The 27,911-nt window shown below is 46.2% G+C and overlaps 3 protein-coding genes across 3 annotated transcripts in view; 1 reads left to right on the top strand and 2 right to left on the bottom strand.

The window, feature by feature from the left end:
- The window catches only part of IL16 (interleukin 16), an 84,221-nt gene extending 79,187 nt beyond the window's left edge, over window positions 1-5,034 (top strand). Inside the window, exons 19-21 of the mRNA XM_060260158.1 lie at window positions 2,446-2,686; window positions 2,937-3,062; window positions 4,795-5,034. Coding sequence (XP_060116141.1) covers window positions 2,446-2,686; window positions 2,937-3,062; window positions 4,795-4,991 — 564 coding nt within the window. The 3' untranslated portion in view covers window positions 4,992-5,034. The remainder of the gene's footprint in view (window positions 1-2,445; window positions 2,687-2,936; window positions 3,063-4,794) is intronic.
- Window positions 5,035-7,460: 2,426 nt separating this feature from the next.
- STARD5 (StAR related lipid transfer domain containing 5) lies at window positions 7,461-21,981 on the bottom strand. The gene is made up of 6 exons (XM_060260340.1): window positions 21,883-21,981; window positions 18,810-18,859; window positions 17,773-17,905; window positions 14,220-14,337; window positions 12,395-12,488; window positions 7,461-7,703 (listed from the first exon to the last, which is right to left on the bottom strand). The coding sequence occupies exons 1-6, from the start codon at window positions 21,979-21,981 to the stop codon at window positions 7,556-7,558; spliced, it is 642 nt and encodes a 213-aa protein (XP_060116323.1). The 3' UTR covers window positions 7,461-7,555.
- A 3,241-nt stretch (window positions 21,982-25,222) lies between these two features.
- TMC3 (transmembrane channel like 3) overlaps window positions 25,223-27,911 on the bottom strand; it is a 35,808-nt gene continuing 33,119 nt past the window's right edge. The window contains exons 21-23 of the mRNA XM_060260281.1: window positions 27,372-27,621; window positions 27,264-27,299; window positions 25,223-26,075 (exon numbers count right to left, since the gene is read on the bottom strand). Of these exons, the coding sequence (XP_060116264.1) occupies window positions 25,229-26,075; window positions 27,264-27,299; window positions 27,372-27,621 (1,133 nt within the window). The 3' untranslated portion in view covers window positions 25,223-25,228. The remainder of the gene's footprint in view (window positions 26,076-27,263; window positions 27,300-27,371; window positions 27,622-27,911) is intronic.

Raw genomic sequence — 27,911 nt, forward strand, 5'->3', positions numbered from 1 at the left:
GCCATTTTTTTTTAAACTTCATATTTCTTGCATAATAGCGATATTTCGAAATAAACAAATAATAACCCCCCCCCTGGAATAGCCTCAATTGCCACTTCACTGTTCCTGTAGTTTTATGCTGTTCCTGTAGTTTTACAGGGTCGCACAGCTCGAGGCGGACCCTGGCCCCTTGCTCGCTCGCCTGGGCTCCGCTGCTGCTCCTGCTGCCCAGCTCCTAATCGCTAATCGCTGGCTCACAGCACACACTGCCTCTCTCTACTCCTCTGCCTTGAAATTTTATACCTCCCTCCCATGACGACTCTGAGACCGGGACGGGGAAAGGGGGAGCCAAAGAGGGTTCTCCAAGCCCAACCTTCGCATGTGTTCAACAGGCGCGTAAAGGCCAGGAGGGAGCGAGGCTGGGAAGGGAAGAAGCTGCCACACACACACACACACAAACACCCCCTTTCTCTCTCTCTCAATTACCCCTCGATTTCTCTCTCTTCAGGCTGTCAGCGTTATTGCGATATTTCGCAACTTCGGAATTTGGTCATACGGAACTACGGAATCAGGGTCGATCCCTGCGGACATAAGTGTTGGGGGGGGAAAATCTAGTGCTGGGAGGCTTCTCATGGAAGTGAGACTCCTTGCATATGCATTAATCAGTTGGCGTCCGACGTACAGACACAAAAGCAAAAACTCCACTCTGGAATAAAGACATGCCATAGTCTCGTTATCCAGATTCTCCACTGTGAATGCTTCTGTCAATACATAAAGGGCTGTGGAGGATGCTACAGCTGCAGCCAATCAATAAGCAGAAGCAGCACACGTGATGTGGTTTGCCCACGAAAAGAAGGGGAAGGAACAGCTGTGACCGCTCATTGTTACGTTGTTACGTCATTACGTAGTAACGCAACCAGACTTGCGCTTAAAAAAAAATGATTGACAGGGCATCGAACTCAAGTCGATGCTAGTGCGAAAATTATTTGAGCCGGGGCTTCATGGAATGCGACTGCGCAAAAGAGGCAATGTGCGAAAACGAGGAAAATGATCCGGACATATTTCCTCCGCGGAATACCGGTAGCAAACGCTAAGTGCGAAAACGCCCTTAGAGAAATACATTCAAGAGACATAAGGAAACAGATCAAAGATGCAGTTTGGAGAAGGGAAAGGGAGCAACTTATTAGATCTAGAGGTCAGAAAAATAAAAAAATGGAAGAGATATTATGGATAATTAGGCATTTAACTCCAAAACCAAGAAAGGTTTTAAATAACCAAGAGAGAAATTGGTGTAAACGGAAGAAATACCAAAAATGGAGGATTCATTAGGAAAGTATGGAATTTAGCAAAATTACATAATTGGATGGTGCTGCTGAATGGAATGCCAAAGCAAATAGTTAGATTAGTGGGGCAGGTCATACAGACAGTTAAAGGTGTATGGAAGTAAGGTATTATGTAAGGTGTCGAGTGTCATCGATAAAACATCTTTAATGAGTTTTCCTTGAGTGTAAGTGAAAAGGATAAATGGGTTTAATTTGTAATGCAATAGTGAAGGTGAATGCATTAAATGGTGAATAGAGATAATGGAATTTGAATGTATATATAACAGTCAAAACACTGCCTTCGACTTCTGTTTTAATAATACTATTTTCTTTTGTATGGTAACGGGCTTGTACACAATATATTAATTTAATAAACTATAAAAATATTGAAAAAAAAGACATTTTGAAACCAGAGGGAAGAATATCTCATCCCATGGTAAGGAAAATAATCACAGACATTCAACAACCAAAACATTCTTTAATGGCTGCCAAAAATTTGCTGACACTGCACCAATCAGCCAGTTTTGATATACCTCCACCAGTCAGCTTAATATACCTCCTTGTGTCTAAAGGCCCAACTTAATCTCCACTATCATCACTGAATATGTCTGATTATGAGGTACTTTAAAAAGCAATCAGGATAAATTCTCTCATAATATACTGCTGACTCCCACAAGGCACAATCTTGTGCAAGGACACCATGAATTTGCTAATTTGGCAGGCTGCAAAAGAAGATGATGATACTGGATTTCTATCCCGCCCTCCACTCTGAAGAGTCTCAGAGCGGCTCACAATCTCCTTTACCTTCTTCCCCCACAAGACACCCTGTGAGGTGGGTGGGGCTGAGAGGGCTCTCACAGCAGCTGCCCTTTCAAGGGCAACCTCTGCCAGAGCTATGGCTGACCCAAGGCCATTCCAGCAGGTGCAAGTGGAGGAGTGGGAAATCAAACCCGGTTCTCCGCATACTTAACCACTACACCAAACTGGCTGTAAAAAGGTATCAGGGGTTCCCATTTCACAAATGTGTGTCCATATTTAAAATAGTCTGCTGTAAAGTCCCACTCCACCAGATTCAACAAGGTGGAAATACTAGTCATAAACCATCTTACACACACACCCTTTTCCTGGTTGGGTTTTCTAACAGGTTCACAGAGTATTTCCCAGTGGATTAGCAGCCCAAGAGGGAACCATTCAGAAAGGAGATGAAGTCTTATCAATCAACGGAAAGTCTCTCAAGGGTGCCGCTCACAATGATGCGCTGGAGATCTTGCGAAGGGCTCGGCATCCGAAGCAAGCTGTGATTGTCACAAGGAAATCTCAGAAGGGAGAAACAAGCTTCAACGTGTCCGTCGACTCCTCCACATCAGAAGAGTCAACAGATTCTAGTGAGTACCTGATAATTACTTGGAGGTTGCAACTTCATGCCAGTCCCCCAGGGCAAAAGAACAGAATGAGAGGAAGGGGGTCTTGTTTGCATACCTGACTTTCCTGATTTGTAGTATTGCCAAAACCCTTGCTGTCAAGCCATCCTTGCAAAACTCCTCTCATGTATTCTGAGTTCCCTCAAATACCTTGAAAATTAGTTTCTTCTTCTCTGCACAGCACACCTACTGATAGTATTCTCTCTCCATTCAGCATCTGAAGACATAATCTTCACCGTTAGGTTGGAGAAGACGGCAGCAGGCTTAGGATTTAGTTTAGAAGGTGGGAAAGGCTCCATCCACGGAGATAAGCCCATAACCATCAACAGACTTTTCAAAGGTAAACGTGGAAAATATTAAAGTGCCTGGTTCTTTTCCAGCTGGGAGGGAATCCTTTAAGTTCAACAAGAGGGCCTTTGATTTTGCAAAGGAGTATCTTATGAAAAACACCTGATTTCCGCTTGCAATACATTGTATAGGCTGCTCTATAGAGGGAGGGTGGTTGGTCCTGCCTTTGCAGGAGGAGTTGGATGACTTGGCCCTGCTCTCATTTCAGCTCTCTGTGATTTTGATTTCAAATATCAATGTGCCAAACCAGATACGATGCTAGAAATGCTTTATTCTACTTTCTTGGATAATTCCAGCTGTGTATATGAGTTTCAACTGGTGTGGGTAGAGGGTAACACACCCCTTTCCCATCACATAAAGGTCCAGATTTGAATTCAGGGAATCATGTGGCTATTTCCATTCAACACCAGTGTTCCAGCATAAGATTTGAGTCTTAGGATGCTTCCATATCTCACAGGTTTTTGGAAACACGTTTTCCTTTCCAGTTGGGTTTTGAAAAACCTGATTCTGTTCACACTGCTTTCATAGAACTTTGGTAGATGAAAGCCATTACAATAAAACACAAGGGTGTAATGAATTTCTTTTCTTTTTTTCAATGCTACAGGATCAAGGGGCTATGCAGTGCAGCATATACAGCTTGAGATGTAATTATGTAAAATTCAGATGTTATCAAGAATGAAACTACAGAAACCAAACACTGGCAGTCTCTCTACCTGTGGCTTTGCCTAGATAGTTAACCTGTTCAAGCCTGTAAAACATGGCAAAATATCTGTTGAATTCTATGGAACTTCAAAGCACCTGGGGTGGGAAAGTATAAGCAATGCAGCAACAGAGACAGGGAGGTGTTGAAAGAAAGACATGGTGGGATATAATGGTTCAAATGTAAGAGTGTAAAGAATTTGGAACTACTCTCCATCTGCAAACCATCTGTAACTTGTGTTTGTATGTTTGGTTGATACTCTGGTTAAGGGTGTTTTCAACATGAGCACAGGCTTGTGTGGTTTCCCCACTGCTGCTATAGCTGACGATATAGTGCAACATCAGTGGGGCTTCCACGTGACAGATTTCCCCATCGTTCTCTACCTCAACCACCCAGCGGCAGCCATCTCTCTCCTCCCATGACACGGCTTTACCGGTGGTTTTTTTGTTCTTTTAAAATCAGCAACTGAGTATTGTTATAACGATCTGTGTTTCAGGTTCTCTGAATTCCTAACAATCCTTTGGGGAGAGGGAAAGTAAGTCTCTCACCCCTTGACTTGCAAAATATGCCTTTCCCCTTATATCTCCACAGCAAAAAGGAACTAGAGATTTTTTTGAACGAAATCTGGGAATTCAGATAACCTGATACGCAGAATAGCATTATAACAATCCTTTGCAATTATAACAATCCTCAGTTGCTTAATTTTTAAACGCTCACTATTGGCAGGGGAGGAATTGGCTGTGAGGACTGGGAATGGGAAAATAGTTGCCATGTGGGCAGAACCAGGAAAATCCAAACCTTCCTACCAGGTGGCATCCATCTGAACTTTGCTGCAATCTTTTCCAAAATTTTGTGTGGCAAAGCAGATTTGGGACAGACTGAAGAAAAGCTGGGGAAACCCCAGGAGGCACTGTGGTAAGCGGGGCGGGGGGGGACTTCCCACAAAAATATTGAACATGAGGCAATCATATTTGTAAAATGCTTTCTGATCTAACTGAAGGAAAACTTGCTTTGCTTCCATTAGGAGTGTCATCAGAACAGAGCCCCGCAGTTCAGCCAGGAGATGAGTTACTGCAGGTACACACCACCCTGATGCAAGGACTGACCCGTTTTGAAGCCTGGAACATCATCAAGATGTTACCCGATGGGGCTGTTACAGCCGTCATCAAGAGGAAAAACTCCAGGGCCAGACTGGCTAAATCTTTCCAGGGAGAAGAATAAAATAAGGCCAGAACTGCCTATTTAAAAGGACCCCAAAACTTGCATTTATCTCTGGAACTGCAGATATCTCAACCTCAAGAGCAAGAGGATCAAGAATAGAAGGCATGTGTACAATAACACAGCATTTGTGATTTCTATATTAATAAAGCAGCTGTTGCAAGCTGTATACTAATGTTATAAAGGGCTCTATTATCAAAATGCATGGGTGTAACAAATATAACAGCTCTGTGGTGGAACAGGTTCAGTGACTTATCAACAGCAAAGTTAACTGAGTATGGGGAAATAATGCCCACTGATGCAATTTTGGCAGAGATGGATTCCTTTGTTGGATAAGAAACCAGAAAGGAAAGGACAGCAGCTGCATTTAAGTACACAGCATCCACATCTCTCTCTCTCCCCCCCATTTATGTTACATGTGTTTGTAGGTGTGTGTGGGTGTGTATGTGTGTAAAGGTGCACACTGCATTGCAGATGAGAAAACACATCCCGACCTGGCTTGTGTCACACCTGCATGGTTGGGCAACCTAGATTCAGGGAGAGGCAGCTTAGCAACCATATTAGTTCAACCCTATTCCAGGCTGTCCAAATCCATCTTCCTTGCTTTAAGCACTGATGCTAACTTAGAATTATCCCATGCCACTGCTGGCTTATGGCAGCTAGTAGAACCTTTCCAACTGCAATACAAGCACAAAAGAGATCGGCATTTAAAAACTGCTTTCTTTATTATTATTAATATACTGTACAATAAAACCTCACAGTAACCCTGCAAAGTAGGCCAGTTTTTAAGCGATACATTTAGCATAATGACATTATGCCGACCTGGAATGATACCAGACTACAGTTTCCATGATCAAGTTTGAATGTTTTCCTCATATGAAAATTCCCTGCATGCAGAGGATTAGCATTTTTTCGAGAAGCATTCTCCCTATCAGGCTAGTTTTCAACAGGTAGAAAAAGTTCTCAGGGAGAAGGAGCCTTCAGACATGCTTCCACTGCTGTCCACCAAGAGCTGAAACCATGTTATTCTGCTAAGCAAGTTCTCTCTTATGGCCATTCAACAGATGGAGAATTGGCACTGAATCACTGCATCCATAGTTTTAGTCTGTGGCCTTGTATACTGGAATCTAAAACACTCAGGGGCATAAAGAACTTTTGACCACAAGGTCTTCTCCATTCAAAAAAGCTATTAGTCAAATGATGATGGCCTAATGCTCCATACATGCATCATTCCACCAGGACACTCAGCACAGAATTCCTTGTCCATGATCATAGAATCATAGAGTTGGAAGGGACCTCCAGGTTTATCTAATCCAACCCCCTGCACAATGCAGGAAACTCACAAATACCTCCTCCTAAATTCACAGAATCTTCATTGGTGTCAGATGGCCATCTAGCCTCTGTTTAAAAACTTCCAGGGAAGGAGAGCCCACCACCTCCAAAGGAAGCCGGTTCCTCTGAGGAACTGCTCTGTCAAGAAGTTAGATATGAAGATATGAAGCTGCCTTATACTGAATCAGACCCTTAGTTCATCAAAGTCACTATTGTCTACTCAGACTGGCAGTGGCTCTCCAGGGTCTCAAGCTGCGGTGGTTTTTCATGCCTATTTGCCTGGGCCCTTTTTAGTTGGAGATGCCGGGGATTGAACCTGGGACCTTCTGCTTACCAAGCAGATGCTCTAACACTGAGCCACCACCCCTCCCCCAAATTCTTCCTAATGTTGAGCCGGAAACTCTTTTGATGTCATTTCAACCCAATATGATCCTCCTAATTTTATCTATGTGCCTTAAGCCTTACTTACACATGGGACTTGTGCGTGGCTACTGATGGTTCTGTATAGTGGCTTCTGCGTCAGGATACATTTGAAGGCTTCTTCCCCTATGATGCCTCCTAATAGCAGGTTTGCTTGTTATGCAAGGAAGGCAAGGATCCTTGGGAGGACCGCTGTGTGTATGTTTAGTAATTGCATCAGCAGAATGAAGTATCTGCATATAAACCACAGGAGTATCAGTGGAGTTGGCAGCAATGCCCTCAGCTCAGATGTATCACTGACACACTCTAGACATTACAGACCACAGTACACAAGTATCATCTGGCATATATCCAGCACAACAAAGTTATTCACCAAGAAGAGTGAAGAAATACACAGAGCATCAAACGCTGAAATCCCAACCAACCTTTGCCCTTAACCTCAATAGACATCACCCATACTTTTCAGCCTATTCCACCCACGCTCACCAGCCTTGTGAACTAGGAACTTGTAGTTTCTTTTTTAAAAACCTAGAAAAAAGAGATTGCATGATCCAACCAAAGTACAGTGCCCTACACCCAATGGAAGCGCCACTTGTATAAAAACTTCTTAGATTGGAAGAATTTCTTCCAGGACACTACCCAGAATTTCTAAGCTCAACTGATTTCAGTGGATGTTACATTTTCCCCACTGAATATCAGTGGGATTTCCATTGATGATACTGTATTAATGTCTGTCCTGCTCAGCTGCAATCACAAAACTGCAAACATATACAGGAGCTCTGCTAGTTCAGTTTTCTCAGGGAGAAAAAAATTGCTTAAGCCACAAGTGTCTTCACTGCTTTGGTCAGATTGCTGTAAAACTCAGCTATGCTGCTTGCAAAGAAGGAGTCGACGATCGAATGAGGAAGGTTGCCGCTTAGATCACTCTGGAAGAAGCTGACCAATTGGGTTTTGCTTGGGTCCCTGGAGAGGAAAAAGCCCAAATATGTCTAGGCACACAGCCTTTGGAATCAAGAATGCAGAGTACAGGACAAGAGTACATTCATGCAAAGATATTCTTGAACCAAGGAAGCGTGGTCATGATCCCTTTACATTACTAGGCTTTCACATATATATCCCCAATGCAACAAAAATAAAAATATACTGAATCCAATTAAATCAGATCAAGAATCCATATAGTCCAGCATCTTGTTTCCTAAAGTAACCAGGAAGGAATGAACTCAACAGCTCTTCTTCATTTTTTCCACCATTCAGAGGTATACAGGCTTGACTATTGGCTGTTGATAATAGCCACTGCGGAAATATGGTGTAGTTGATAATTTCAGAATAGGATCTGGAAGACCTAAATAGCCAATTTGCTATGAAACTCACTGGGTGACTTTGCACCAGTCACCCTGTCTCAGTCTAATCTACCTGACAGGGATTTTGTAAGGAGGAACCTGGGGGAGGGGCTGTGGCTCAGTAGCAGAGCATCTGCTTGGCACCCAGAAGCACCTGCATTCAATCCCCAGCATCTTCTGCTGAAAGGATCAGGTGGCAGGTGATGTGAAAGATCTCTACCTGAGATCCTGGAGAGCCCATGCCAGTCTGCTGGCCTCATAGCTTCTTTCAGTATGAGGCAGCTTCATGTGTTCCTCTGCCAGAGGGACAAACGCTGCCCTAAGCTCTGTTGATGGAGGGTCAAGGTAAAGATGTACTAGATAGATCTGCTTTATTAATTTCTCATAAAGACATCTAAAGCAGCCTTTTCAAAATGAAACCAGAATATTGTTTGAGAAACTGGCAAAGCATTTTGCCCTCAATAAGATAACAATCAGCAAACTCTTCATTAACTACTTTGAGAGGTTTGAGTCTCTAGAACACAGTTGAGTTAGTCCCCCTCTCCAATTGTATGAAAAATAAGGCAAACCCAGAGGTTGTGCTTCTATAGCCAGTGGAGGAAAAAAGGCAGATAATTCACAGAGTAAGGATTACTTATATAGGCTACATTCCTATGAACAGTTACCTCAGTTTAAGATGCACCCTGTCATGTTCTTAACTTTTGCACTGTTCACAATGATGGAATAATGAAACTAAGGAAGAAACAAACTATAGACTCCTCTTTAAAGTGGAGTATATACCTCAACTACTGTGCCATACATGAATGTGACATGAGTAGAGTCACTCCTCCTCAAGATGCCTCCAACCATGACAGAATCTAGGGCTTCTGGCATTATAGACTTTTGGGGTAGACCCTAAAATAAATTAATTAAACATGCACCACCCTAAATGAGAGAGAAGTAATTTTTATCTTTCACATTTTGATCTTGCCCTCTTCCAAGAAGCTCCACTACCTGACTTTTCCCATCCTCCATTATATCCACACAATAATTCTGTGAGATAATTTAGGTAGAGAGAGAGTAAGAAATCAGTCAAGGTTCCCCAGTGGGCTTCATGACAAGTGGGGATTTGAACCTGAGTCTCCCAGATCCTTGTCTGACACTCTAGTCACTACACTACACTGGTTTCAACCACAAAAGAATAGGGTGAACACTCTTAGATTATACTTTTTCCTTCCATAACTTACTTCCTCTACACAAGAAAAGTGAGAGCTGACCAGTTTTCAAAACAGGAAGTGGGCCCTGTTAAGACTGGCTGCACAAGCTCTTTCCAACAGTCCCAGAACCTCATACACCCCCTCAAGAAAGGAAAATACTGGTCCACATCAGACATCTCATCAGCTGTCACCCATAATGAGTACTCTGTGGCTGAGAGTCTGCATGGTTTCCAGAAGAGACAAACCCCCTTTCCCAAAGTCCCACAAAGGTGTGGTGGACTGAGTCAAAGGATCCTGTCAGCAATTTGCCACACTATCTTCCAAACTAATTGTTTTGCATGCAATATTTTGTCAGCTCAACATGGAAAGGGAATATTTACAGGCTGGTCAGCCTTAACGCTGATCCTGGGTAAGATGGTAAAATCCGTTAATAAAGACAGAAGGTACATGGGTACCAATCACACCACTGATCAAGTGGCTGAACAGGGTCATCATCTGCTTCCATAAGGAGGCCAAAGGATGGATACACAACTGTAAGGAGGAAAAGAGCTCTCCAAGACACCAACATGTCACTGGTGGAGGGAAGTGCTATCAAGTCTCAGATGACAAATAGCAACCTGTAGGGTTTTCAAGGCTGGAGATAAGCACAGGAAGTTTGCCATTGCCTGCCTGTGTATACCAATCCAGGACTTCCTTGGTGGTCACTACAGATAATGAAAATGTGTTGCTAAACCAATGTACTGGGGGAAAAAAATGTTTGGGGTATTTGTTTAATGGATGCCATCATAGCAAAACCCATCTGTAACAGGCCCATATGGCATACATCCAAGAGGTCTGAAAGAACTCAAATGTGAACTTGTGGATCTTCTTAAAAAATACGCAGTCTATCACTAAAATCTGCCTCCATTCCCAAGGACTGGAGGTAGCTAATGTAACCCCCATCTTTAAAAAAGGGTTTCAGAGGAGATCCAGGAAATTACAGGCTGGACAGCCTAATGTTGACACTGGGTAAGCTGGTAAAATCCGTTATTAAAGACAGAATTAGTAGACACATTGATGAACAAAAGCTATTAAGCAAGATAGAATGGATTCTGTAAGGAAAGATCTCGTCTCATTAACCTTTTAGAGTTCTTTATGGGGGTGAACAAACAGGCGGACAAGAATGACCCCATAGATGCTATTTTTCTAAACATCCAGAAAGCTTTCGATAAAGTTAATTAAAGCCTCCTAAGTAAACTCAGCAGTCATGGGATAAGAGGACAAGTCCCCTTGTGGATTAAAAGGGAAAAGAAAGGTCCCCTGTGCAAGCACCAGTCATTTCCGACTCTGGGATGATGTTGCTTTCACAACGTTTTCACGGTAGACTTTTTTACAGGGTGGTTTGCCATTGCCTTCCCCAGTCATCTACACTTTCCCCCAAGCAAGCTGGGGACTTATTTTACCAACCTTGGAAGGATGGAAGGCTGAGTCAACCTTGAGTTGGCCACCTGAAAACCCAGCTTCTGCCGGGGATCGAACTCAGGTCATGAGCAGAGCTTAAGACTGCAGTACTGAAGTTTTAACACTCTGCATGCACCATGGGGCTCCTTGTGGATTAAAACCCCCCCAACTTAATTAACAGTATAAATGGGCAGTTTTCACAGTGGAAGATGGTAAGCAACGGGGGACTGCAGGGCTCGGTACCAGGTCCAGTTCTTTTAAATTTGTTTGTTAATTTTTTGTAGTTGGGGGGGACTAAACAGTGAAGTGGCTAAGACTGCAGAAGACACTAAGTTCTTCAGGGTGGTGCCCACCAGGGAGGGCTGTGAGGTGCTCCAGAGGGCTCTGTCGGGGCTGGGAAAGTGTGTGTCAACATGGCAAATGAGGTTCCATGTAGGCAAGTGCAAAGTAATGCACCCTGGAGCCAAAAATCCAAACTATAAATATATGTTGATGGGGTCTGAACCAATACTCCCTCTAAGCTGTGGAGTCTTATGAGCAAAAAATTCTACTTTGTGAGCTACTGCATTAATTAGTTTGCTCTGGGGCCATTTTTCCCAAGCAAAGACAAAAATATGTGAGCTGGAAGCTAAAAACCTGTGAGCTAGCTCACATTAACTCAGCATAGAGGGAACACTGGTCCGAACTGGTGGTAACTGGCCAGGGGAAGAGATCTTGGTGTTGTGGTAGATAACTAACTGAAGATGTCAACTATTTGTGCAACTGCAATAAAAAGGGCAAAAACTGTGCTGTGGATTACTAGGAAGGGAACTGAAAACAAATCAGTCAGTAACATAATATGGAGCCTTCTCATTTGGAACACTGTGTAAAATTTTGGTCACTGTACCTCAAAAAAAATATTATGGCATTGGGAAAGGTGTAGAAAAGGGCAATGAAAAACATTAAGGGGATGGAACAAGTGTTCCCTCTAAGCTGCAGAGTCTTGTGAGCAAAAATTCTACTTTGTGAGCTACTGGCATTAAAGTTGTGAGCTACTGCATAAATTAATTTGCTCTGGGGCCATTTTTCCTGAGCTAACACACAAATGTGTGAGCTGGAGGTTAAAAATCTGTGAGCTAGCTCACGTTAACTCAGCTTAGAGGGAATACAGAATGGAACTGGAACACCTTCCCTATGAAGAAAGGATGAAGAGGTTAGGGATTTCTAGCTTGGAGAAATGATGACTGAGTGGTGACATGACAGAGGTTTACAAAATTATGCATGGGACAGAGAATGTAGAGAAAGCAGTACTTTTCTCCCCTTTTCACAATACAAGAGCTGGTGAGCACTTAATGAAATTTATGAGTAATAGGCTTAGAACAAATAAAAGGAAGTACTTCTTCACCCAAAGAGTAATAAACATGTGGAATTAACTGCTGCAGGAAGCAGTGGCAGCTATAAGCACAGAAAGCTTCAAGAGGGGACTGGATAACATATGGGGCATCAGTGGCTATTAGCCACAAGGCATAGATGGGACAGTGATGCTCTGTATTCATGGTGCTGGGGGGGGGGGCAAGAGCAGGAGGGCTTCTGGAGTTCTGGCCCTGCTGTTGGATATCCTGATGGCACCTGGGTTTTGGTCACTGTGTGACACAGAGTGTTAGCTTCTCTTATGTTCTAAATGGTAAATAAGTCTTACCCTGGGACAGGAATGCAGAAACAGCCACAGGGATAGTTCTGTCCCCTCACATAACCTGGTTCAGGTGGACATTTCGGATGCTCCACATTGGTTGCTGCAAGGAGGTGGGGGGGGAAGGATATGGAAACAAAATGCAGTTGTTGCAAACAAATCTTTAAATATAAAGACAGAAATATAGCATGAAGGATAGAAGAGAAAGTTGTGTAAACTTCGAGAATGGGTATCATCCAGGAGAGCAGAATGGCAGGGGTTAGGGCAGGAGGTGCTCCCTGTCCACCACTCGCCCTTTCAAGAGCTTCCCCTGTGCTCCATTCAAACTGCTTTTAGTGCTTTTGAATAAAACTGTAATTGTCATTAATTGAAAGGGCTTGATGCTGTTTCGTCAGAGTCCTGTTTAAGGCAGCTCCCCAAGAAGAAATAGCATAAGAATTATCAGTCTTAAAACTTTCCTTTCTCCCACTGAAGTTCCGCGAGATGATGTTCTTGAGCAGCAGAATAGATATGACCGGGGGTCGTTTTGTAGAAAAATAGGTGGTGGAACCTATTAGCATAACTCATTAGCAGCCAAAAGGAACCTGATGCAAGAAAGGAGAGCCCTGGGCGAGTGAGGCCTGCTTGGGCTGGCTAGAGATCCAGCCAGCCCAAGCAGGACTAGCTCACCTGAGGCTCTCCTGGGCTCTCCTAATTTAGCAATTGTTATGCAGCTGCACCTACTATTCAATGGACAAAGTAGGTGGGGAGGAAGAGGGAGAGCCGTCAGAAATGTTCAGGAGCTGTGCTTGTGTGAGCTCCTGCTGAATCTGAGGCCTGGATATGACTAAAATCAATCTTACAAGAAGGCAGGGACATAAAAACAGCATAAAATGACTTGCAGCTGCTTAAACGAATACCCCAAAAACTGTCCACGTGAAGACCATAAAACAGATTTTAAAAATGGAACCACTCAGTCAAAATCCTCAGAAGACAAAAGTATTTTGGACTGATGCCTGTGGGACTGCTGAAGAGTTGCTGACTCCCTCACCTTCATGATCCAGCAACAGAAAAGGACAATAGAGACTCATGGATTTATTGAAGCATAAGATTTTGTGAGCTAGAGCAGCAAAATGCCAAAGTGAGAGAATTCTCTGAGGACTCCACTTCTGCTTTCCAGTTCAGTGGTGTCCATTCATCTTGCCCCTCATGAGGAACCAGCAGCCAGGGTCAGTGTGACCCAATAGGCCAGGTAGGTGGCTGCCTAGGGTGCAACCTGGCCACGGGGGTGGACACCCATCCCCTTGCTGCTCGCGCCGCCACCCTGTTTGTTTGCCTTGGATGTGCTCAGAGAACCTCTAAGGCAATAGAACATGTTGTGCTGTCACCCCTAAAGTGCAGACAAGGTGCAGAAGGCTGAGCAGTGGTGAGGCATTCACTCACCTCAGAGGGGCTTGGAGATGCTCTGAACGCCTCCGAGGAGAGTAAACATGCTGCGCCATCATCCCTGACCAGCCCCTTCTGGGTCTGTACCGAAGCACAGACCCGGGAGAAAGCTGAGCGGGGGCAGGGCATTCGGTCACCTCCGAGCTGCTCCAAACACCTCCGAGGTGAGCAAATGCACTGCGCTGTCATCCTCTCCCAGCCTCTTCTGGGAGAAGGCTGAGCCAAGGCAGTGGGGAGGGGTGTGCTTGGGGCACAGAAAACCCTGGCGCCGGCCCTCCTGCCAACAGGGCAATCCTGAGCACATTTCCACACCCTTCTAGGCCCATTGGCTTCTGTGGGCTTAGAAGGATACTTAAGATCACGCTGCAAGTCACTGCAGACTGGCCCTAATGGGTTTTAACCAACTTACCTGCTGATAATATTGTCCCGTCTTCATCCTGCTTAATTAGAACCACATCTAAGAAATCTCTTGGAGAAATGATCTTCATTAATGCTGAAGGTGTGACAGTTCTAAGGATACAAATGTTCTGCAAAGCACAATAAGGTTATGTTGCACCTTTGTTGTGTGTTTCTTCATGCGTACGTTTACACTTGGAGCACACAACAGGGATCCCTTTCGCCTGGCTAGTATTTTATACACCATATATTGGACACAACCTGGGTGGGCAGAATCGCGAAGACACGTTGCCCCTTGCTTAAGTGCCAAGCAGTGGCCCATCCTACAGTGCGCACTGCCTTGTGTGTCAGCCATTCTCAGCACATGAGGAGCCCCCACTCACCACTCTGAAGTGACACCCAAGGAGTATCATTTAATTAATTTAAACTGCCTGTATTATTTATTTTACTTATACATCACTGCTCCAGAGACTAGTTTGAGGCAACTCACGCAGTTACTAACATTATTTTTAAAGGGAGCATAAAAACCATTAAAATTAACAAATCGTTAAAAGTGCAAAAACAGCTTAAAGCATGTAGCAGTCTCCACATTTATTCAGCCTACTCCTAACATTCAGTGCAGCTTACAAAAGAAAACAAGATACCAAAATAAATATATAACTAAAATATAATTCATTAATAAACTAACACATTAAAGTCAGTAAATCCATTACAAACTATATATGAACAACAGTTAGATCAGTTCCTCAGTGGAACAGGCTTCCTGAGGAAGTGATGGGCTCTCCCTTCTCTGGAGGTTTTTAAACAGAGGCTAGATGGCCACCTGACAGCAATGCTGACCCTGTGAATTAGGCATAAGAACATAACAGAAACCATGTTGGACACCCTTTGGGTGAAGAAGTACTTCCTTTTATCCGTTTTAACCTGACTGCTCAGCAATTTCATTGAATGCCCACGAGTTCTTGTATTGTGAGAAAGGGAGAAAAGGACTTCTTTCTCTACTTTCTCCATCCCATGCATCATCTTGTAACCCTCTATCATGTCACCCCGCGGTCGACGTTTCTCCAAGCTAAAGAGCCCCAATCATGATCATGAGAGGCAGGGCAGGAAGGGTTGCATCAGTGCTTAGCTCTTGTGGCCCTTTCTTACATGCTGTTTCCTACTTTGGGGTCAGGCAGCAATTTTTCTCCAGGCCAGTTTGGCCCAGGATCCTGGAGGGTTTTGGGGTTTTTTTGCCATCTTCTGGGCATGGGGAAGGGGTCACTGGGAGTGTGTTGGGGAAGGTATTTGTGAGTTTCTTGCATTGTGCAGAAGGTTGGACTAAGTGACCCCGGAGGTCCCTTCCAACTCTGATTCTAACAGAGAAGTCATCAGGTCCAGCTTGCCTTTTACATCCCACCAAGCAGGTGGGCATTCCATGTTTCTCTAAAACATTCAAGGGAAAAAATTAGTATCTCCTGGAAGAATCGGGGTCGTGACTAAAAAGGCCCCACTTCTTTCAGTTGTGGTTTTATAACCTCTCCACAAGACAGCATATAAAGCAGGATTTTCCTCGAAGATCTTAACAGGCCAACAAATATGTTTCATACAAAGAATGGCTGTTGCTCAGATCTGCAAAGTCCCCATACTACATAGCTGTGCATGGGAAATGACTCCAGAAACAAACTGGCAGCTAGTGGGATTGCTCCCCACCCACCCCCACTTGGAAGGCATCCTGGCACATATGGAACCAGTTGCACCTTCCAGCCCATCACCAAAGGAAGCCCCATTTAGAGGTTTATGGGGTGGAGAGGTTATACCTACTTTGGTATTCTTGTATCATTCTTCTGGGCCAGTACTGGCCATGACAAACCCCTCTGATACAAAAGCCTGTGCTGGTGGGGGTGGTGATGGCTACGAGGACAAATGGCTTTAGACAGAATCATGGAGGAGAGGTCCAGCAAGGGCTACTAGCCATATGGACTGAAGGGCGCTTCCATATATATATATACATACAAAAGCAATACACTTATGAGCACCAGAAGTAGGACACAGCAGCAGGAGAAAGCCTTGGCCTTTATGCCCTGTTGTTGGCCCTTCAGAGGAACTAGTTGGCCACTCTGTGAGACAGCATGCCAGACTAGATGGACCACTGGTCTGATCCAGCAGGGCTCTTCTTCTATTCTTGCCACTGGGCAGAAGAAGAAGATATTGGATTTATATTCCGCCCTCCACTCCGAAGAGTCTCAGAGCGGCTCACAATCTCCTCTCCCTCCCCCACAACAGGCACCCTGTGAGGTGGGTGGGGCTGAGAGGACTCTCACAGCAGCTGCCCCTTCAAGGACAACCTCTGCCAGAGCTATGGTTGACCCAAGGCCGAGGGCATTATATCCACAGGAAAGACCTGCAGAGATGTATGTTCCCATGGAGGACCGTGTGAGAGAGTGAGATGACTAAGTCAAGAGAGATGATGATGATGATGGTGATGATGATGATATTGGATGATATTGGATTTATATCCCGCCCTCCGAATCTCAGAGCGGCTCACAATCTCCTTTATCTTCCTCCCCCACAACAGACCCCCTGTGAGGTGGGTGGGACTGGAGAGGGCTCTCACAGCAGCTGCCCTTTCAAGGACAACCTCTGCCAGACCTATGGCTGACTCAAGGCCATTCCAGCAGCTGCAAATGGAGGAGTGGGGAATCAAACCCGGTTCTCCCAGATAAGAGTCTGCACACTTAACCACTACACCAGACTGGCTCTCCAGAAACACACTCATTAGACTGCCTGGCACTAAACTCAGGGCACTAAACAAGGTGCTCTCAAAACATTCTCTGCCACAGAAAATAGTAATAACAAGCATGAGTTTAAAAAAAAGATCTGGCAGATTTCATGGAGGGTAGCTCTACCACATTAACAAAGTAGAGCCTTCAGGTTCAAAGACAGTATACCTCTGAACACTGAATCTTGGGGCCAAGAGAAATAGAGGGCTTTACTATATACTCTGCATGAAAGTTCCCAGGACACTTTGCTGAGCACTGCGGGGAATGGGATGGTAAACTAGTTGGTATTTTGGGGTCCGATCCTGGTATTTTGGGATCATCTTATAAGCAGGTGGCCGAGAGGGGAGGGGAGGTTCTGCAAATGCTGCTGTGGATTTTTAAAAATCCACAATCAATCTATATCCTATTTGTGAACCCAGCTGCACATTAACTCTCAGGGAACTACATCAGGGTCACCAATATTAAATTTAGTGTTGGCTGGCCTGATCTTGCCAGGTCGGCCTTGGCTAATATCTGGATGGGAAACCACCAAGGAGGCTCAGGGTTGCTACGCAGGGGCAGGCAATGGCAAACCATCTCTGTTTGTCTCTTGCCTTGAAAACCCTACCTACAAGGTTGCCATAAGTTGCCTTGACGATGGCACTTTACACACGCACACACTCACACGCACCCTCCCCCCAAGGTGCATGATTTGTAGGGATTGGGACTTCTGCCTGGGCTCAATTCCAGAATGCAATTTCCAGGGGCGGGGGGTGGCCAAAGGGTGCCACTTACACACAGAAAGGGGTCCTGTATTGTACTTACTTCATCAATTATCTCAATGATGAACAATTCCTTCACGTTCTTATCCCATTTTTCTCTAAGGCCTCCAGCCTCCGGTTTTATGCATTTAAAGACAGCCTCCAGTTCTGCAGGCAGAATCCCTTCTGCTTTGTATCTATCCGAGAGGGGAGAACAGAGGAGGGGGAAAAGAAATAAAGATAGAAATGAAACCCAAACTGGGTTTTGCATACGGCAGCTCCACTTTCCCCCACAAAGATTTCCTTTGTTGTTGAAGTGGTAGAACAGCACAAAGCTGCCTGTTCGTATTTTATTGTCTGCTTCCATATTTGGAGCTTCTTCCTATTTATGTTGAATTGACAGCTTGCTCATGGCTTTCAGAAGTTTCGTCGTTACTTCTGGACATGGGAAACCTTGTTGGCCTGTTTATCTTCCCCTGCCTCCAAAGAGATCAGAATAACACAATTTAGCATTTCTTAAACTGGGACTGGGATTTTGGAGGTCCATGAGTATTCAGTGGGGGTGTTGCAAATTCCGTTTTTAGAGAAAAGAGGACACACTCGTCTAATAGAAAATGGAGTCTTCCCAGCTTTCTAGAAATAAAAACACAAAGCTGCCTCATCCAGAATGTTGGTCTGTCAAGATTATTCTGACTCATAATGGCTCTTCAGTGTCTCAGGCAGAGGTCTTTCACATCCCTTCTCACTTGAACCTTTTAAACTGGAGATGCCAGGGACTGAAGCTGGGACTCTCTGGATGCAAAGCAGAGGCTCTACCACTGAGCCACAGGCTGTCCCAATCACCAACTGAAGGCAGCTCTTCTGGGCAACACCTCCAAACTTAGCTGTCTTGCAAAAAGGTTGCAAGCACTGAAAGCCAAAGCAAACATTTCAAGCGGAAGGAATTAGTGCAATCCGAAACAGAGTTAAACCCTTCTAAGCACACTGACTTCTATGGCCTTAGACAGGTATAACTCTGGTTAGGAGTGAATTGTAAATGCCACAAACATGTGTTGGGGAGTCGGCTGTGTGAGCATCCCACGTTGTATGCATTTTACTTACAAGTTTCCATGAAATTCAGTTGACGGCTTCCAAGAAATAGAAATTTCATTCTGGGGGAAGAGAAATAAGTAAATAATAAGCTACCCAAGAGATGCAATCTTTTACTTTTTTCGTCTTCCTGCTGCTGTTTCTAGATTTAAAACAGCAGGAACGCAATAATGCAATTCAACACTCACCCAGTTAGATACTTGATGAATTCTGGAGAACCTGAAAACTTGCTCGCACATTATTTTGTGTTAAAAAGTAATGATGAGTTTTATGTTTGGATTCCAGTTTGACTATCTCTGCATTTCAAATAGTTACAGAATTTCATTTTTCAAAATTCCCCTTTCAGAGACACCTTTAAGAACGAAAGAATGATGGTGTGGCATAATGGTGTAGCAAAAAAATGAATCTCACACTCACACACACATGCACACACAGGAATTCTTGTGGCCTTTCAAGGATCCTCAGATCCTGGTTTAAGAAATACTAAATTATGTTATTCTGATTTCCTTGGAGGCAGAAGAAAATGTATTTTGGTTAAGCTGAACTTGCTGATTAATTTGGGGGTAGTAATGCTAAGTAATAACTTTGCTAATAAAACCTGAATCCATCCCAAATGATGTGGAGATCAGGTATTCATTTTCCCCCAAGTTAATACAAATCAGGAATAGGTGCTCGAGAATCCTCCCTTCCTCTAATTTTATATTGTATCTAACCACCCATCTCTTTTCAGTTCTCACAGCAGCCCTGCCATGCAGGTGACAGTGAGAGAACCTGACTCTGACCCCGCTTTCAATGACCCAGTGGCAGGGGGGAGATCTGAACCTTTTCCAGATCTTCTGTCATGCTCCTGTGAGAAAGAGTAGTGTATTATATTGGGTGGTGGGGTGGGGGGACAGAAAGGCTGGAATCAGCGAAGAATATTCTGAATTCCTCCAGGGCAAAGTTTGATAATGATAATACAGCTCAGGGATGAGACTTGGCAAAAAGGAAACTTTGCTTCCCTGATGAAACCCACATTTCCTCTACCCGGCTACACAGTGGCAGATTGTTCCAGGTCCTCAACTGCACCAGTGACCGAACTAGGAGGAGTTTCTGTGTAGGGTGTACCCTCCAGTGCTGCACTGGCACAAGACAGAACCCCCTCTCCATGAAGGAACCCTGCTCAGGTGCCCTTCTCTGGTTTCTGGGCCAAGGCTTCTGCTGCCTAAATAGATCAGGGTACTTTCCTCTAAATGAATGCTTAGCAGAATCTTACAGGGCAATTCTGCACTAGACATTTAATCCTGGTTCAATCCCTACCACTAAAAAAGTCCAGAGGGGACTCCAGATGCATCCAGCCAGTGCTGGATTAAACCCTGTGGAGGCCCCTAGGCAGTCAAAATCTCAGGGGCCCTTCACAAATTATCTCAGAGTCGAAGCGCCCGCCCCACTGCCCATGGCCCCGCTGCAGCCTTGCATGCACCTTCTCAAAAACCCCTTTGACAAAGCTGTGGGGGAGAGGCAGAAAGAAGCAAACTTGGCAATGACACCAGCAGCAGCCGCACCAGGCAAGTCCGGCAAAGAGCAGCTCAGTTGCTGGCTGTGCGTGCTGGCTGGGAGGGATGCAAGCAGGAGGGGAACGGGGGGGGGGGGGGGTGATGGCCTGGGGCCCCTAAAGGCCTTCTTGACTTAATTGTTAATCCAGCCCTGCATCAGCCCAAATGTCTAGTCACCATTTTAACTCCTGGAGGCCTTGGTGTGCAAGCATGCATAAACACACAACCTAGCAATCACATGTGCCATTAATATTTTTAAAAATGTATCTTTAACATCTCCCCAGATTTGTCCAGGGATTCAGCAAAGAGAGGGTATAGAGGCAGGAACTGTCCCAGGACAACAGAGACAGGCAGAGAAACTCCCGTTGTTGCATCACTTGTGTCCTAAAATGCTAGATTCAAACAGGCGAGAGAGCTCAAAAAAGCTGGGTGCGCATGTGCAGAGGAAGAGGGCAGAAGCCTACAGCGACAGATGGGCTATTCCTCTACTGACTGCAAGCGAGGGATTCTTGGGTGCCTCGGCCTCTTTCGTATGCAGCCCTGCAAGCAGGCATTTAGCTGACCAAGGCTAAAGCAGAAACTTTCTCCTTGACGTGCAAGTTTTCTTCTTCCAGGTGAGATCCCTGTCCCCCCTTAAACAGGAGATCAGTCAAAAACGCCAGCCCCGCCGGCTGCAGATCCCCCCCCCACCAACACTTCTACTTCAGGGCTCTACTACGTCACTGCGTGCCATCCATAGAACAGGGACCAACTGCTATGCAGGGGTAAAAATATATATATAATCCCGTTAAATGGGGGAGGGGGGGAGAGCAGGGGAAGCGAGGGGCTGACTGAACCTCTCTCTGGTTTTTCCCTGCAGTTTTGTTTAACAAACAGACCTGTCGGCCGGCCTGTAGCCACAGGGGGGCTGTGGGGGCACTGCACCCTGACATCCAGGCAGCCCCCCCCCCCCGACTTCCAGGGGGCCTTCAGCATGAAGTCTGCTTTTCTCATTTTTGTTTTACCATGGCTGAACTGGTGAAGCATCACAAGTGCCAGTCAGAGCCAGGAGAGCTGAGCAGGGCACAGTTCACTGTGGCAGCAAAAGTAACAGGTAGAGAGGAGGGAGGCAGCGGAGGCCATGTAGAATGGGCTGGGGAGGGGAGGGGAGGGGAGGATGCACAGCGCTGCTGGCTGCAAAGTGCCAGGGTGGGAGAGAGGAAATGGAAGGAACCTCCCCCCCCCCCCCCGCCCAAGCACGCAAGGTGCAGTCCCTTCTTCACTCCAAAGTTTAAGGTTTGGCTGTCTCAATCTGACCACATTCAGAGCCTCCAGCTTTTGCCCCTACCCTACAAAGCTTCTGAGGAGCGGCAAGCCCTGCAGTGAATGGGAAAGGGGGCCCCCTGACTTGTAAAACCCTGGCTACGGCCCTGCCTATAGGCCCAAGAAGAGAAAGAGTCCCCTGCTGCCGCCGCCAGCTGTGCCACTTCTTCCAGCTGCTGCTGCTGCGCGCCTGGGCTGTCCCTCCTCCTCCTGCAAAGCCGCCCCCCCCCCCCCCGCGGGCCTCTCACCGTGCGCTTGCAGCTCCGCCAGCCGCTGAGATCCTCCCGGTAGGTCTGCAGCGTCTCCGCGGCCCGCGTGGCGACTTCTCTGTAGCGCTGCTGCTCCATGGCCAGCTGCCGGGAAGGACGGGGCCGCCACCGCTCCCCTGACGCTGGGAAAGGCGAAGGCGGCCACAGAGGCCCGCCCGGCAGGGGATAGGCGCAGCCGGCCTAGGGCCACCACCCCAGCGCCGCCCCCTGCTGCTGCTCGGCGAGGAAGCGCCCGGGGCGCGGGTGGCCGCTTGTGCGCGCCCGTGGGAGGAAGAGGCCGCCCGCCAACCCCATATGCCGCCGCCTCAGCTCCACGTGAGCGGTGGTGGTGGTGGGGGGTCCTGCTGCCCTTGCTCCTGGGCCTTTAAACCCCGCGAGGGCGGCTCTCCTCTACATGGAAAAGTGGCACCTACTGATTTCCTCTACTTGAGAAACCCAGCAAAATCCCGCCCCCCCCCCCCCCCGGCCGCACAAAAAACTTCCCGGGTGGCCACCCAGCTCAGAAATAAAATCTCACCAGCTCCAGAGAAAAGGGGGGACGGAGAGAGGATTCCAGAGTTTTCCTTTTGATTGATAGCAGGCAGCCATTCAACAAGCAAGGCTTTCTTAATGGTAAGAGAGGGGAGAAGAATCAGCTAAGTTGCCAAGTCTCGCTCTCGCTGGCTGGGATGAGGGCAGGCGAGCAGGGGAAGACATTCTTCAGCCACTAATCAGGAGGCAGGAGGGAAAGTGGATTTTGAAACCTGATTGAAGAGAGTGTAAAACTGGAGAGCCAGTTTGGTGGAGTGGTTTAAGTGTGCGGACTCTTCTCTGGGAGAACCGGGTTTGATTCCCCACTCCTCCACTTGCACCTGCTGGAATGGCCTTGGGTCAGCCATAGCTCTGGCCCTTGAAAGGGCAGCTGCTGTGAGAGCCCTCTCAGCCCCACCCACCTCACAGGGTGTCTGTTGTGGGGGGGAAAGGTAAAGGAGATTGTGAGCCACTCTGAGACTCTTCAGAGTGGAGGGTGGGATATAAATCCAATATCTTCATCTTCTAAAATGGATGGGGGGGAGAGAGAAAACCACCCTCTCTGCCCTACCCCTACATGTGATAAAATGGGGGGCGGGGAGAGAAGGATCATAATCTATCTATTCTGCCCCCCACTCAAAACTGCAAGGGAGCTGCTGATGTGCAATATGAAAGGAAAGCTCTCCATACGTGCTCAGAGGCAAGGTAAAAACACTAAGTGTGTGTTTAGAGGTATCATATTACTCAACATGAACCAAAGCTTAGCGTGGGAATCTGGAGCTCATCTTTTGAGAATAAACTGGCTTTCCCTTGAACATTCACGTTGGGCTAATTGAGTTCCACTTGGAAACTAGGACTGTGTGATTTGAATTTCAAAACACAAACAGCATTTTCATCCTTGATGGGATACGTGTGAGATGTTCAGCCTATCCCATGGAACTATACCAAAAATCCTATTTTTGCCGCAACACTGATATCCTTTTCCAGTTCAAAGGTGCGTTATGGATAGAACATCACCTTTAAAACATTCTGGGAAATGCTAACCATATGGAACAGCTCATCGAGTGCGCATGATATGACAGGAATTTAGGTGCCAGGCCTCCTGGAATCGGCAGGCTGCCAGCAATGAAATGTGGGGAAACCAGTTTGCAAGCTTTATGCATAAGCACATATAAAGTACTGCAGTATCATCCCTGGCCAGCAGAGAGCAAGACCTCTTCTCCCAAGCCACTGGGAGATAGGGGAAGTCCTGTTCGTGTCCAGTGCCTTCTTCACATCCTGATTAATAAAGTGAAGGATTAATAAGGCTAAGGTATCTTTGTTTTGAATGCTTCAAAGTGCCTGACTCTTATCCCAGTATCTATCAAAATGTTGAGAGGCTGCAGCTTGGTGGTAGAGAATCTGCTTTGCATGGAAAAGGTCCCTAGTTCAATCCCCGGCATCGCCCACTGAAAAGATCAGGCAGGAGGTGATACGGAAGGTTGTTGAGATGCTGCCAGTCAGAATAATCAAGACTGATCTTCAGAGAATAACAGTCTGACTCTGCAAGGACGGCTTCAGCAGTTACAGTGAACAATTCCGCTGGATTTTTCTGATGCTCCTGGATGACCGCAGGCTGGCCTGATCTTGTCAGATCTTGAAAGCTAAGCAGGGTCGGCCTTGGTCAGTATTTGGATGAGAGATCACTGAGGAAGTCCTGGGTAATGACACTGAGGCAGATGCAGAAGAAGAGAGAAGAGATTGGATTTATACCCCGTCCTTCACTCAGAGAGACTTACAGTCTCTTTCCTTTCCTCTCTCTACACCCTGTGAGGGAGGTAGGGCTGAGAGGGCTCTGGGAGAACAGCTCTGAGAGAGCCATGACTGAACCAAGGCTGCATGTGGAGGAGTGAGTCTACTGCTCTTAACCACTACACCAAACTGGTAAACCACTTCTGAATGTCTCTTGCCTTGAAAATCCCACTGGGGTCACTATGACCAATTTCACAGTTACCCTATGCCGCTCTGACGTTCCTCTGGTTTTTAGCGGTTTCTCTTTGCCATGCAAAAACGGCGACGCGAGGTGAAGCCCAGGGGCAGATAGTGGGAAATCAGAAGGATGCCGTGCTGAAAAGAGGAACGTTGGAATGATGTAGGGTGAGTGAAATTGGTCTATCAGTCAGCTGTGACCTGATGGCACCACCACCGCCCACAAGATTCAGGGAAGATGGTCCTATACGGTTTAGCAGAACTTGTGCGGGGCACCACAGATTTGATTGAGTAGTTACTGACAGTGCAAGTTGGTCCCTTCTTCCTTTTTATTTATATGCTTATTTTCCATGTAAAACATTTATAGAAAACATTTACATCCTGCTTTCTCTCAAGGCAGCTTACACAATCAACAACATTATTGCTGTTAGAAATAAAAATGGTGACACCAAAATGGACCACGTCACAAAATGGTAGAACACCTGGACACAGAATCACAGCGAAAGCCTTCTTCAGCCGCTTTTCAGTCTGCTCCATGAAAGGCTCTCAGCAGCAGCCCGGGTGCCTGATTCTGCAGACCACTCTAAACATGTGGGCCCCCTTGCCACCAAAGGGCTCCAGCTCTGGCACAGGCAGAGCAAACTGCTTGCAGGGAAGGCACAGCAAGTGCAGTGAGTGCACTGGAGGACATCTAAGTGGATATAGGTTGAAGGATTAGACATAATGAGAGAGGGGGAACTAGACGACAACACAGGTTTTTAAAATGGAGAATGAGCCTGGTCAGCTAATTTTAACAAGACACAGAAACTTCCAGCAGGTCAAGTTTTCCAGTCCCGCGTTTTCTTTCCTAGACATTGGAGCAGATCAGTTCATTAGCTTCAGCCACATCGAGGTCAATGCCAGACTTGGATTTCTTCCGGGTTAGATTTGCTCCAGATTTCAGGTATTTGTCTTTTCTGTGAATGACCTGAATATACTGGTCATTGCTGCTGGTTGGCTGGTCACTGCTAGAGCCAACAGAAACAGAATCGGACTCGGCTGGGGATGGTTCTGGCTTGTGCTTGGATTTGGAGGTCTTGGTGTGGAGTTCTGGGTAGCGTTGGTTCGGCTCCATATTTTTCATGTGAATCTTTCTCGGGGTGTGGGGGGGCCTGTCAAATGCCAACCCGAAACCACCTTCCCAAGACTTGTAGTGCACTTTAGCCATGGGCTTGCTGGTGAGGATCTGGCCATCTGCATATTCCCCAACGTAGAACCGGGGTGCTGCTCGAAGATCGGACAGCGAGCGGGGGCGGTGAGACCTGTGCACCCTGCTTCTCCTTAACTCCTCCTCTTCCTCCTCTTCACTGAAGTGAGGGGAATACACCCGGTGTGGTGTTCGAACCAGATACCTTCGGACATTTCTTGGATATAGCTCAACAACATCCCCTGAGTCATCCATTCGGTAATTCCTTGGCAGCCGCGTGGCGGAGCGGAGGAGTCTTTTGCGGGGTTCATGCTCGTTGACAATAAAATACTGAGCTGTGTGAGCTCGGCGGCCCACAAAAGGAGGGGCATCTGGATTGACTTGACGAAGGCTCTTTCGAAACAGAGGTTCCGAATGAACGTCTTCCGCATGCTTCTTGAACTTCACAGGGGTGTAAGTCTTGGCTTTACAGAGTTCACTTGCACTCCCATGGGCAGAACTGGGGTATCTGGAGAGAGAGAGAGACGAAAGGCAGAGGGGATTTTGCCTGCACAAGATTTTAAAATGTCTTCAAAGAGATCACTACTAATGGTGGACAAGCATTCCTGAAAAAAACAGCTTACCGGCTGGTAACCGTCCTCTCCTGCAAACATGTAGTTACACTGTGCATGTTCTAGGATGCAATCTCTGTCCACATAGTGATGAAGATGATGCCCAGTGAACCAAGCAAGGGCTCTTTGTGAATGAAACCTGCATCTGGGATCTCTTTCCTATGCCTTGGAATCTTTTAAAATATTCATGGGTTGCTAAGAAGGCAAGTTAATGTGAAAAAGTTCTCTTGAATGGTGAAGGCTTGAAAAACACTGCAGCTTGCACCTGGTTTGAGATACTCTTTTAAGAGTCCTCTGCATTCTCATTTTAATTGCTTGTGTGTCCCCTACCGCTTTGGGGTTTGGTTTCTTTTCTGCATGTGCATTGTACCATCTAGTGGTCAATTTGATATGACATCACTGTATGTCCAGCATAAGATCTTGCAATTTAAATCTGCAGCAAAATATGCTGGACATAAGTGATGTGTTAAATTTACTGCAGTGAGCAAAATACATGGAAAAGGAAAAAACAACCCTGAAGCAGTGGAGGCACACAAGCGACGAAAATGAGAGAGCTCAAGAGCCCTAACATGCATGATGCATGCAACCTGATTCTGTGCCATTTTAGAATCACAGAATCATAGAGCTGGAAGGGACCTCCAGGGTCATCTACTTGGAATACAGTCTGCCTTAATTCAGTGGGAGTTCTTATGCAAAGAGTTTGTACAGCATGGGAAGCTTTAGGTCACTTCTGCTTGTGAGACTTAAATCTACCCCCCCCCCCACACACACACACACTTCCCCGGCTCCTTTGTATGCAGTGTAAGCATCAATCTACATTGGCTAGGGCATTAATTAAAGTTTAAAGTGTTCTGCTTTCTTTTCTGTATTAACAATAGTCACACATGCATATGAACAACTTCAGGGAGGTGTTCAGACACATTTTTAATGCTGTATAGTAAATCATGGGCCACTTGCACTGAATTATGAGTGATACGATGCAGTAGAAAAGCATCATCTGTGGCATTTGCTCATTCACACATACATGAATACAACTGCTAAATCCTTTGGGTAAATCCATTTCCTTTCAGGAAAAGGGACCTTACCTGTTGGCAATGGGCTCAGTTCTGGGCTTCTGTATACTAGGAAAAGAAGGTGTCGTTGGTATGATGGGTGCTGGAGCCGCAGCAGCTGGAGCTGCAGGAGGTGGAGACATAGGAGCTGGAGCTGCAGGAGGTGGAGCCAGTGGGGCAGCATTTGCTGGGGATGGATTGACTGGCTTGGTCACATCAAGCTGGGGGACAGACTGGGAGACTGTCTGTATTTGGCTGCCCTTGGGGGACTCAAAAGTTAACACGCTGCCGTTCTTCCTTGGTGTTGAGGACCGAGCGGAAGACTCCTGACTGATGATGTCGCTCTCCTGCTCTGGCCTTTTGCTGATTCCTTCTAAATTCTGGATTTGGACTAAACACAAAACCATCATATCCCTTGTCAGTCATCGACTAGAACAGGGGTTTCCAAGCTGTGCTGTTGCAAGCCTGGGAAAGAGGATCAGAGTTTTCAGAGGACCTGATCTCCCTCTCTGATTGCAGCCAAAGGGGAGCGGACACAGGGTGGGGCAGCCTGTGTCTAGGATGGGTGCTTAAGATAGCAGAGGTCTTGGCAAAGGAAGCCCTACAGAAAGGGAATGCCATAAACAACATCTGTGCCATCAAGTCAGCGGGGTGGGGCATCAGCTGAAAGACCTGGGAAGT

The sequence above is a fragment of the Heteronotia binoei genome, chromosome 19, assembly GCF_032191835.1.
Source record: "Heteronotia binoei isolate CCM8104 ecotype False Entrance Well chromosome 19, APGP_CSIRO_Hbin_v1, whole genome shotgun sequence".
Taxonomy (NCBI): Eukaryota; Metazoa; Chordata; class Lepidosauria; order Squamata; family Gekkonidae; genus Heteronotia; species Heteronotia binoei.